The sequence below is a fragment of the Balaenoptera musculus genome, chromosome 5 (genome assembly GCF_009873245.2).
Source record: "Balaenoptera musculus isolate JJ_BM4_2016_0621 chromosome 5, mBalMus1.pri.v3, whole genome shotgun sequence".
In the NCBI taxonomy this organism is placed as follows: Eukaryota; Metazoa; Chordata; class Mammalia; order Artiodactyla; family Balaenopteridae; genus Balaenoptera; species Balaenoptera musculus.
Genome location: NC_045789.1, coordinates 103899063 through 103912091, shown reverse-complemented (window position 1 = coordinate 103912091; position 13029 = coordinate 103899063). Strand labels below are relative to the sequence as shown.

The following is a 13029-nucleotide window of genomic DNA, read 5'->3' as shown; positions in this document are numbered from 1 at the left end:
AAGGCACTGCTGGGACTGAGCACCCTGGTAGGTTGTTTGTTCCTTCAGGGCCATGGAGGCTGCAGCTGCTGTGACTCTGTCACCCAGAGGTCCAGCAACTTGGAAGGAACATCTGTCATCTTTCTCCCTCACCGTACAGTGAGGAAACTGAGGCCCGTGAAGCTAAACAGCCTGCTTCACGTGGCCGGGTGTAGGTTGGGGCCTGGCTTCCGAGGACCACCCCGCCACCCTCTCTGGAGGCTGGCAGTCCTGTCCCATTGTTCATTGTGTTTCTGCTTCCTGGAGAAGAGAGTTGTTATTTCAAAGTGAGGTCAGCCCACAGTCTCCTTGGCAGGCAGAAGTGAAGAAAAGAAAAATGGCCCATCTAATAAGACATTCCACTTACTCTCCCAAAGCTGTTATCAATCACAGAAGAACAAAACTCACCCTGCTACTTCGATGAAGGAGCAGGATTCATTTCTTGGAGATTAAGGGCTGATTGTTAAGACCGCAGGAGGAAAGCAAAGTGTGAATTTGATTTAAGGTCTGAAGCCTCTTATAAAATTTTTTTTTCCGGCATCACAAAACGAACTCTCTTCACATTAAAGAAATTTTTTTCCATTGTGGTAGTGACCAAGGAGACAACATGCTGTAAACAGAAGGCAGCCTTTAGAGTTAGTTAGACTTTGGGTCGAAAACCAAGCAGGCGCTTTATGAGCTGTGGGAACTCAGATAATGTCATTTCATCTCTCTGAGCTGCAGTTCCGTATACGTAAAGCGGGGGCATCAACACTGACTTTGTGTGACGGTTTCATGGTATGACACATACAAGGCACAGGGACAGGAATTCTTAAATGTTAGTTATAATTATCATGCATTTCTGCAGAAATAATGATGATAGTGAGCAAAACAGGTATATCATCTACCCAATCGGAGGGTTGAGCTTAATTATCTCTGATGCCACTTCCATGTGACAACTCTATAGTCTGATTAGAAACCAGCCAGATCCATGATGTTGAAGTCCATCTGCCAACTGTAATTTTCCTCTGCATGATGATGATGATGATGGGGATGATGATGATAGTGGTGATGGTGATGGTGATGTTGGTGATAATGGTGATGATGATGGTGATAATATGATGGTGGTGGTGACGATGATGATGATCGTGGGGATGGGGATAATGATGGTGATGGTGATGATGGTGGTGATGATGATGGTGAAATATTTTTATTATGTCTTTATAGTTATAAAGGTCTTTCCATCCATTGCTCTGCTTTATCCACACAACAAGCCTGCGCAGGGCTACCAGAATTATTATCCCACTTCTCTGATGAGAAAATGAGGCTCAAGGAAGTGCAATGTCTTGCCTGAGTCTTACCAGCTCACAAGTGGTGGGGCCAGCTAGGTTCTCTGACTGCAGATCCCCGCCTTCCCTCATGACTTTTCCGGCATGTGACATTCACAAGAAGGCCTACTCAATTGTGGTTTCTGAAATTCTCCTGAAGGTTCAGCATCATGAGAGCAAGCTGGAGCGCTCCCAGTTCACCTCAGCTGATGGTGTGAATGAAGATCTCGCTCTAAATGACCAAATGATAGACATTCTGTCTTCAGAGGACCCCGGGAGCATGCTTCAAGCCTTAGAAGAGTAAGAATTCTAAGTCACATTATACTTCCATGGATATGATGAATGTTTTACCTGTAGCAGCATGAGAGCAAACACTGAATGTATTTCATTCATTAATTCATCCTATTAATCATTAATTTGTCATTCAGTAGTCATAATCGAACAACTGCCATGCCCTGAACACTATGCTTCGTATTTGAGAAAAGAGATAAGACATAGATTGAGCTGTGAGGCAGTCTGACCTAGTAGGAAGACAAACACAGAAACAGAAGTGACCATAAATGTTTGATGAGTACCATGCTAAGATCGGGGCTAGCTGAGCCCAGAAGAAAAAGTAATTACCTCTGAGTGGGTCATGGAGATGCTTCCCAGAGGAAGAGATATTTTAACTAATTCTTGAAGCACGGGCAGAAGTTTTTCAAGTAGGTGAAGGGAGGAGAGGCTTTTCAGGCAGAGGAAAGACAGGACAGATGCCAAGATAGGAAGTGAACAAGATATGTACATTTGGTGAAGTGTAAGGAGCTCAGTATGATTGATGTGTGGATTGGAGTATTGAGTAGTGTGTTGAAGGAGAGGAAGTAACACCTTGAGAGAGAGGCCAGACCAGGTGATGTGATTGTTGGCTAAACTGAATTCAGTTCTTTTTATTTTTTATTTTATTTAAAATTTTTATCTATTTATCTATAATTTACTTTTAAGGACCAGGACCTGAGTATCTTTATTTTATTTTATTACTTATTGAGGTAATGTTGGTTTATATATTTCATGTGTACAACATTAAATATTTCTACTTCTGTATACCCTACAGTAGTTCACCACCAAAAATTTAGTTTTCATCCATCACCATACAGTTGATCCCCTTTACCCATTTTGCCCTCCCCCACCATTCCTCTGTGGTAACCACTATTCTGATCTCTGTATATATGTGTTTGATTTTGTTCATTTATTTTGTGTTTTTGTTTGTTTATTTTCTATATTCCACATATGACTGAAATCATATGATATTTTCTTTCTCCCCCTGACTTATTTTACTTACATAATGCCCTCAAGATCCATCTATGTTGTTGCAAATGGCAAAATTTCATCTTTTTATGGCTGAGTAATATTCCATACACATATCACATCTTTATCCATTCATCTGTTAGTGGGCACTTAGGTTGCTTCCATATTTTGGCAATTGCAGTGATGCAGTGAGCATAGGAGTGAATGTATCTTTTCAAATTAATGTTTTCATATTCTTTGGATAAATACCCAGAAGTGGGATAGCTGGATTATATAGTGGTTCTGTTCTTATTTTTTTTGAGGAATCTCCATGCTATTTTCCATCATGGCTGCACCAATTTACATTCACACCAACACTTGTTATTTCTTGCCTTTTTGATAATAGTCATTCCAACAGGTGTGAGGTGATATCTCATTGTGGTTTTAATTTGCATTTCCCTAATAATTCGTGCTATTGTTTTCATGTGTCTGTTGGCCACCTGTATGTCTTCTTTGAAAAAATGTCTATTCAGCTCCACCCATTTTTCAATTGGGTTGTTTTGTTGTTGAGTTGTATCTGTTCTTTATATATTTTGGATATTGCTACTTATCAGATATATTGTTTACAAATATCTCCTCCCATTCGGTAGGTTGTCTTTCTGTTTTGCTGATAGTTTCGTTTCCTTTGCTATGCAGAATCTTTTTAGTTTGATGTAGTCCCATTTGTTTATTTTTGCTTTTGATTCCTTTGCCTGAGGAGACATATCTGGAAAGATATTGTTAAGACCCATGACCAAGAGCATACCACCTATGTTTTCTTCTAGGAGTTTTATGGTTTCAGGTTTTACATTTAAGTCTTCAATCCATTTTGAATTGACTTTGGTGTATGATATGAGATAGTGATCTAGTTTCATTTTTTTTTTTTGCATGTGGTTGTCCAGCTTTCCCAACACCATTTATTGAAGAGACTGTCCTTTATCCATTGTATGTTCTTTGCTCCTTTGTTGTAAATTAATTGTCCATATATGCATGGGTTTATTTCTGGGCTCTCAATTCTGTTCCATTGATCTATGTATCTGTTTTTGTGCCAGTACCACACCGTTTTGATTACTATGGCTTTGTAATATAGTTTGAAATCAGGGAGTGTGATACCTCCAGCTTTGTTCTTTTTTTCTCAGGATTGCTTTGGCTATTCAGGGTCTTTTGTGGTTCCACATAAATTTTAGAATTTTTGTTCTATTTCTGTGAAAAATGTCCTTGAGATTTTGATAGAGTTTGCATTGAATCTGTAGATTACTTTAGGTAATATGGATGCTTTAACAATGTCATTCTTCCAATCCACTAGCATGGAATATTTTTCCATTTATTTGTGCCTCCTTCACTTACTTTCAACAGTGTTTTATAATTTTCAGTGTACATATTTTCACTTCTTTCATTAAATTTATTCTTAGTTATTTTATATTTTTTGCTGTGATTGTAAATGGGATTTTTTTCTTAATTTCTCTTTCTGGTAGCTCATTGTTAGCGTATAGAAATGCAACAGATTTTTGTATGTTGATTTGTACCCTGCAATTTTATGTGTTTGTTTATTATTTCTTTTAGTTTTTTGGTGGAGTCTTTAGAGTTTTCTATGTATAAAATTATGTCATCTGCAAATAGTGACAGCTTTACTTCTTTCTTTCCAATCTGGATAACTTTAGTTTTTTTCTTCCCTAATTATTCTGGCTAAGACTTCCAATACTGTGTGAAATAATTTCTCCCTTTAGGTCTGTTAATAATTGTTTTATATATTTTGGTGCTCCTATGTTAGGTGCATATACATTAATAACTGTTATGTCTTCTTAGTGAATTTTCCCCTTTATAATTATATACTGTTCATTTTTGTCTCTTGTTACCTTTTGGGCTTGAAGTCTATTTCATCTGATATGAGTATGGCTACACCCCCTTTTTTGGCTGTCATTTGCTTGAAGTATCATCTTCCATCCCTTCACTTTGAACATGTGCTTGTCTTTAGAGCTGAGATGGGTCTCCTGGAGGTAGCATGTAGTTGGGTCTTGTTTTTTAATCCATCCAACCACTCCATGTCTTTTGATGGGTGAATTCAGTCCATTTACATTTAAGGTTATTATTGATAGATGAGGACTTAGTACTGCCATTTTATCTTTTGTTTTCTGGTTGCTCTATCTCTCCACTGTTTTCTTTCCCCCTGTGTTTCTGTCTGCCATTTTGATTTGGTGGTTTTCTCTGATGTTTTTCTCAGTTTCCTCTTTTTATGTTTCGTGTCTCTGCCCTAGATTTATGTTTTGTGGTTTGTATAAAACTTTTCATAGATAAAATAGTCCTTTTTATGCTGATAGTGTCTTATCTTCGTTCAACTCTATGGGTTCCATCTTTTCCTCTTCCCCTTTTATGTTTTTGTTTTCTCAAATTATGCATTTTTATGTTGTGAGTTACCAAACTGAAGTAGTTACCATTATTTTTTCTGCTTTTTTCCCCTCCTTTAACCTTTATGCTATGATAAAATGTTTTAAAACCTATTCTGGGAAAGAGTAACAATTTTCTGATTCTGTTTATCACCTTACTCAAACTTTTGGGTACTTTGCCTTTTTGTTTCTGATCAAAGGGCTCCTTTCAACATTTCTTGTAAGACAGGTCTGGTGGTGATGAACTCCCTCAGCTGTTGTTGTCTGGGAAAACCTTTATTTCTCCTTCATATCTGAATGATAACTTTGCTGGATAGAATATTATTGGGTGACAGTTTTTATCTTTCAGTATTTTGAGAATGTCATTCTGCTCCCACCTGGCCTATAAAGTTTCTGTGGAGAAATCTGGTGATAGCCTAATGGTGATTCCTTTGTAAGAACCTTTTTCCCTGGCTGCCTTTAAAATTCTTTCCTTGTCATTGACTTTTGACAATTTTAATATAGTGTGTCTTGGAGAAGGTCTTTTTGCCTTGAGGTAATTAGGTGTTCTCTTAGCTTCATAGACTTGTATATCCAGTTCCTTTCCCAGCTTTGTGAATTCTCAGTTATCATTTCTTTAAATAAACTCTCTGTTCTTTTCTCCCTCTCTTCCCTGGGATACTCATTACCTTAATGTTACCCTTACTAAAAGAGTTGAATAGCTCTCATAGAATTTCCCTGTTTTTTAACATCTTATTTCTCTTTCCTCTTCTACTTGTATCTTTCTAGATTTCTATTTTTGAGCTCACTCATTCTCTCCTCCATATAGGCTGCTCTATTTCCAAAACTTTCTAATGCATTATTTACCTTGTTTATGAGTTCTTCAGCTCCAGAATTTCTGTTTGATTCTTTTTTTGAGTTTCAATTTCTTTGGTAAAGCATTCCTTCTATTCATTAATTTTATTTCTCAGCCCATTGAACTGCCTTTCTGAGTTTTCTTGTAGCTCACTGAGTTTCTTCATGACAGCTATTTTGAATTCTTTATATGTTAGATCCCAGTATTCCGTGACTTTCAGTTTGGTTTCTGGAGATTGTCATTTTCTTTTTGTGGTGCAGTGTTACTGTGGTCCTTCATGGTGCTTGGTGAGGTGTTCCTCTGCCAGTGCCTTTGAAGTAGCAAACACCGTTGTGCTTGATTCTGCGCTGCCTCTAGTTATATCTGAGAGTTGGCACTTTTCATCCTCCACTGCCTCCGTCAGAGGTGTGGCTCCATGTCTTCCTTATCACTTCTTGTGTCTCCGGGTTTGTTGGTGCCTTGCTGTTGCCACTGTCACTGGCATTGCTACCTGGGGCACCAGGATGAAAGGATTTTCTGCCGCGTCTGGGAATCCCTGAGTTGCAGGCTCTGCCACCACAAGGGGTAGTGGAGGGGATCTGGATTCACACAGGCACCTCTGCCTTGTCCAGTGTTACACAGTTCATGGGCTCTGCTGCTGGGGGTTAGGGGGTTGAGGGGTCAGAGTCATGGGTGCCTCAGTGGCTGGAGGGACAGGGTCCCAGACCCCACTGCCACTGCTGCCCACTTGCCTGTGGCCATGGGCACTGCTGTGGCCAGGATGTCAGTCTTGTGTGCTGCTTCCCCCTGCTGCTACTGGGATCTTTGGGGCTGTGGGTTCATCTGCCATGACTTGGGGGGCCAGGACTGCAGGCACCAGTCCTGCTCTTCCCCCACTTCTGCCCCCTCTCTGTGTTCCAGTCTGCTCACCTTTAGATGTACAAATGTGTGGAATTCTCTGGCATCCTGTCAGGCAGAGGCACCTTTGTTGCACTGTGGGTGCTTTACTGATTACTGATTGAAGGGGAGACAAAGAGAGTGTCTCACTCCACCATGATGCTGATGTCCTCCAGTACACCCATTTCTTTTTATTTATTTAACAAATACTTATAATGTTCTATGTATGAGTAATAGAACGTAGAGCCAGACATGGTTCTAACAACTTTGCAAATATGTATAATCCTCTCAATAACCCTAGGAAGCAGGCATTGATGTTTTTACCATCATACAGGTGAGGACTTAAGGTTAAAAAGCTTGCCATAGGGCACACACTAGTAAATGAGAGGGGCAGGTTTCAAACCCACTCACTGTGGCTCCAGGGTACATGCCCTTAATCAGGGTGCTGCACTGACCACGATTTCTCCTGGCCAGGCAATGGACACAGTCTGTTGGCTGACTGTCACTCAGTAAGTTTCATCAATTTGGCCTTTCCTTCTTTCACTTCACAGATATTGGCAGATGACTTCTTTATATGTTCCCTTTTTTCAGTTGTTGCTAAAATTCTCAGTCTTATCTTTTATTTCCTCAAACATATTAAGCATAATTATTAAGTCTCTGTCTGAAAACTTCATTATCTTTACCCCTGTTCTGTGTCTATTACCTCTCGTTCCTCTGAGTTTGTGATCCGATTTTCCTGTCTCCTTGTATGCCTAGGTAGTTTTGATTGTGTGCCAGACATTGTAAATGAAAATGGAGAAGACAGTTTGAGGACTAGGATGATGTTATCTTCCTCCAGGCAACTAAGGGTTTTATTATGGATTACCTCAGTCTAATCAGAAATTGAGTTCATTCGAAGCTGGGCTTCATTTCCTCCAAGGGCTGATCTGTTTCAGGTGTCCTTTACTACTAAGGTATGAATACCCACCAAAAGACCAAGGGATTTTATCATGGTGACATCTCCTCAGCAGTCTTGGGACTCCAGTTTTCATCATCAGAAATTCTGCTCAGCTTTTCAGCCCCCTGGGCTGCCTCTTCTAGAACCACAAGATGCTCTTAGGAACACAGTGACCCCAAATATGGGACTGCCATCTCTGAGCTTCCTTATTCTCCTAGATCTTAGCCTCATATTTATTCACTGCCTTGTTAGCTCTCAGATGCTTTCAAACAGATTTTGTTTTTGTCCAACTTTTCTAACTGTTTTCACTGGGATAGTTTGTCAGAATTACCTAGACCACCGTTAATAGGAACAGAACCCTTCTTTGTGTAAACCATACTCTGAGCAATGAACCAGATAGAGTCCCTGTTATCAGTGGCAGCCTAGGAGGGAGATAGACGTGGAAACAGACAAGGCTCAAAATAGCATAGAGCAATAGGACCATTGAGTGCGTTGGTTAAGACCATGGTCCCTGGAGTTAGGTCAGGTTTAAATCTGGGCTGTATCCCCATGTGGCCTTGGTTTACTTACTTAAGTGACGACTTAGGATGGAGAAGAGGAGCTGGGTCACAGAGATCTCTGGATGTCCAGGACTCCATAGTAGGCATTGGAGACCCAGGCAATGATTTATTAACATGGGTAGATTTTGTTTTAAAAGACTACTCTGAATGCAGATGGCAAATGGCTTAGAGGGGAGAGTGAGGGAGACTTTACGGGAGATGTTGAGGTGTGATATCGGGTGGTAACAGTAGACTTGAGGAGGAGAGGGTCAAGTGGGAAAAGCCTACAGAACTGGGTAACTCGTTGTTACCTTACTGTGTGTGTATGCACAGGGCGGGTGCAGTTTGGACATTGAAGGAGAGGGAAAATTTTTGGATGACTCCCCAGGGTTCTGGGTTTTGTTTGTTAGTTTATTTATGTATTTGTGTTTGAGGGGGAGAGGGGGGGACTACCCAACAGTTCCAGCTGCTCAGTAGATCCAGAGGCTGCAGAAGTGTCCAGGAGATTGGAGGAAGGAGAGGGGTTCACTTTCAGGACAGTAGTTAGATGCTGAATCTGGGGCAGAGGTCTTTGGAAGTTCTATTTATGCCAAATATACCATCTGAAGAGATTGGATTCTCACTTGGTTTTATCAGCTTTTTATTTTTTCTGTCTTTGCTTTCTTGTTATACTGCTGATTATTAATACTGGGACCATGTGGGAACCCTTCAAACTGGATTCCATGTACAGCAAACTTTTTCTGAGTCTAGAGTCAAGAGGCGTAGCTTCATCTGCCCATTTCCCACTGGGGAGTAATTTCTATGAATTTTGAGTCATTACCATACTGATAAGTTATAATGCCTTATATTCTTGTATAATAACTCATATTTGGGTAGTATATAAAAATGTACAGTCTCTTTCCCAGGCCTTAGTTAATTTGGTCCTCATACCAATGCTCTTTAGGGCATCTTATTTTCAGTAGTTGATAGTTGAAGAATCTGATGCATGGCTAAGTAAAGAGGTTTATCCATAGTCACACATCTAGTAAGTGACAGAACAGGTCTTGAGCTTTCTCAGAATTTAATATTGAGCACATGATACTTTACAAATATTCCCTGAGCCTCAGTTTCCTCATCTCTCATCTGGGTAAACCATAAGCTACCTACTGCCCTGGGATACTGTGAAGTGTACTGATATGAAAGATACATGATGGTAGAGTTTTCACTGCGATGTGGCCTCTAAGCCTGGATCTAAGTTAAAGGGAGATTAGCAGATGCTGAAGAGAAGTGTTCAAGATGATCAGCACTTTCTTGAGTCTTTCTCAAGAACATTGCAGATAGAACCGAAAATGGAAGAGCTTGTTACTGAACCAAACTGGGGTCCACTCACCTGTTTGCAGTAAAGCCAATCTATTGACACCTGCTTGTGGTGAAGGAAAGTACAGCTTGATTGCAGGGTGCCAAGCAAGGAGTTCAGGGCAGCTAGTGCTTAAAACCCCAAACTCCCGGGTAGGTTTCATCAAAGAATTTTTTAAATTTTATTTTATTGAAGTATAGTTGATTTACAATGTTGTGTTAATTTCTACTGTACATCAGAGTGATTCAGTTATACATATATAGATTCTTTTCCATATTCTTTTTCATTATGGTTTATCACTAGATACTGAATATAGTTCCCTGTGCTATATAGTAGGACCTTGTTGTTTATCCATTCTATATATAATAGTTTTCAGCAAAGCATTTTAAAAAAATTTTTATTGGAGTATAGTTGCTTCACAATGTTGTATTAGTTCCTGCTGTACAGCAATGTGAATCAGTTATACATATATCCACTCTTATTTAGATTTCCTTCCCACTTAGGTCACCACAGAGCACTGAGTCGATCAGCAAGGCATTTTTAAAGGCCAGGTGAGGCCACCCTGAGCCTCCCAGGGTATGTGCAGCTCCTGCACAGTTCTCTGATTGGTTGATGGTGAGGTAACAGGGCGGAGTCACAAGAGTTAACATTATCAATCCTCAGGCACCAGTAGGTCCGGGGGCTACATGCTCACGTAGTTTATTTCTTCCATTTGGTAGGGGTTTTAGCATCTGTAAAACAGCTCAAGAAATGTGCATCTGATACTGTTATCTAGGTCCTTCAGAGAGGAGCTACAGCAGAGGATATGGGGGAGGGGTCTGTCCCGGGAAGGCCCCATAGGGTCCTGCTCTGTTACAAGCTCAGAGGCAAAATTGAGCATCTGTGTGCTCCTGTCTCCCTGGAACCTGATGGTGAATAGACATGGACCCAAGATAGAATCAGAAACAGAGAGTGTGGCCTCCTCGTCTTTAGAGGGACCACTTATCGGCCCGAGAGGAGAAATCTGTTGTGTCTGACTCACAGCACTTTGTGGGCTGAGGGTGTTCTAAGCAGAGAGGGGCTTTCCTCCTGCTTGAAAGGCAGCTCCTTCCCAGCTGAGTGAGTGCCTCGGTGCAGGGCCAGGCCATCAGCTTCGTGAGTGCTGGGCTGAGCTGGCACCCAGCTGGGAATCGGGCCTGTTAATCCATTGCTGGGTGTCAGGGTTGTGCAGCCATTCAGTTGTAAGCCTTCATTTTAGCTTAATTCCCTCATCAGAATGCCAAGGGCGACAAATTAAAATTCTCCACACTGTCTGAGAGAGCGGAGGGGAGGACAGGCAGTGGGGAGAAGGGGGGTGGTTACTGGCAGAGATTCGTGAATATCTCTAATTATATTAAGTGGTACGAGCAGGTGATTATCCATGTATTTCATAACTAAAAGTCTGTTTTCTTCCAAAACTTGAAAATGAGTAGAGTGAAATGATTTGGTTTGTGTGATCAGCACTTAGATATTTCATTTTGCAAGTAGATCAGACTCTGTCACCTTCTGACCTGAGTAATTAATGAAGCCAAATCCAGTTTTTGTACCCTGACGCCAAATTAAATCTTGGAGACAGAGTTTTGGGTGAAGTAGAAAAGAATAGCTTTATTTCTTTGCCAGGCAAAGTGGGCCACAGTGGGATATTGCCGTCAAAACTGTGTGTGCCAACCTGGAGCGGGTAGGGAGAAGTTTGATTTTTGTTTTAACTAATTAATTTATTTATTTATGTTTGGCTGTGTTGGGTCTTCGTTTCTGTGCGAGGGCTTTCTCCGGTTGTGGCAAGTGGGGGCCACTCTTCATCGCGGTGCGCGGGCCTCTCACTATCGCGGCCTCTCTTGTTGTGGAGCACAGGCTCCAGACGCGCAGGTTCAGTAGTTGTGGCTCACGGGCCTAGTTGCTCCACGGCATGTGGGATCCTCCCAGACCAGGGCTCGAACCCGTGTCCCCTGCATTGGCAGGCAGATTCTCAACCACTGCGCCACCAGGGAAGCCCCAGGGAGAAGTTTTATAGTAATAGTTCAAACAGGGCGTGATCAGCTCGTGGACATTCTTCTGATTGGTTGGTGGTGAGGTAAGCGGGAGTCAGCATCATCAACCTCCTGGTTCCAACTGGCCTGGGGTCTACGGGCTTGTGGGCAGCACACAGTTAATTTCTCCCACCTGGTGGGGGTCTCAGTATCTGCAAAACAGCTCAAAGATATTGTTATGTGTATCCCTTGAGGGGGAACCAGCACCCTCCCCCAAGGCTGCACTATTTCTTGACTGTTCCTCCCTTGTCTAGTGTCCTCTCCCTTCCCTAATTAGCATCTGTTTGAATCTGCCCTATGGTTCTCAGGGAAGTTCATAGAGGCTGAATGAAGCCTATTTCCTGTGATCAAGAAATGGGGGACACAGAAAGGCTTTTTGCCCAGGAACCCCACAGGGTCTTGCTCAGTATCATTAGTACTATAAAACAGGAAAGTATTGATCATCCCGGTTTTGTTTTAGATTCAAGAAGTGTTAGCCTATGAAAAGCTAACACTAAATATAGGGGTAAAGTCTTCCTTTATCCCTATATTTTATGAGATTATTCTCAGCTGCAGCAATTTGCTGATCCTGGTGTGTGAATGCAATAGGGATATTGGGGTTCACCAAGATTTTATTCTTGTAAATTACTTAGTAACTCTGGACTTTTATATTTATTTCTCCTTGGGAACTGATCTTATTTTGTCTGAGGAGTGTTTAACATTGATTATCAAGCATGACCTGAAAGTCTTCAGCTAGAGAACTAAATTTTCTCCTCCCTTCCTTCTCCCGTCTCTCTGCCCTCCCTCCCCATCCTGACACTCAATATTTATTGCATGCCAGTTCTGTTTAAAGCACTGTGATTGGACGCTCATTTTGGGACCTGGTGATTGTTTAAAAAATCGTAGCATTGCCAATTACTTTTAATCTTTCCATCTTGATTTATGTCAGGCTTAGAAACTCCCAGAAAGAAAAATGTCACTCAGAATGTCAGGGGATTAATATGCATGGGAATCTGTGATAGTCTCCCCACTAAAAATAGAGTGTTTCTCCAGCAAATCATTTATCCCGTTTGTAATTCTTACCTGAGGTTTAGCTGGGATTCTAAATATGCCTGTGATTTGATTGCTACCTCATTTCCGAGACCCATCAGAGCCGTAACTTTGCCCTATATTGCTGATTTATTTTTGACAAAGAGCATTTCCTTGGTTTGCTTGGTTGTTTATCTTTTACATTGTTTATTCATAGGCTGCCTCTTACACAGAGCATTTGAGGAAGGAATATTTCCTTTGATTTTTATCAGGCTCCCCAGCTATGGTCCTAATGGAGGTGGTTCAGCCCCAGGCATGCTGGGACAGGAGAAAGGAGGAAATGATCATGACTTGCTGGTCCCGGAAGCTTCTGGAAGCATAGTGTGCCCACAGGGTTTTAGCTCCAGTCTTGCTCTGGCTCTGACCACCACCAAGCATCTCACAC

General features: G+C 41.3%; 1 protein-coding gene across 2 annotated transcripts in view; it reads left to right on the top strand.

The window, feature by feature from the left end:
- Positions 1-13029, top strand: part of EVC2 (EvC ciliary complex subunit 2) — a 143864-nt gene that overhangs the window by 44703 nt on the left and 86132 nt on the right. For both annotated transcript variants that reach the window (XM_036852531.1, XM_036852532.1), the window contains exon 9: positions 1486-1625. In XM_036852531.1, the coding sequence (XP_036708426.1) occupies positions 1486-1625 (140 nt within the window). The remainder of the gene's footprint in view (positions 1-1485; positions 1626-13029) is intronic.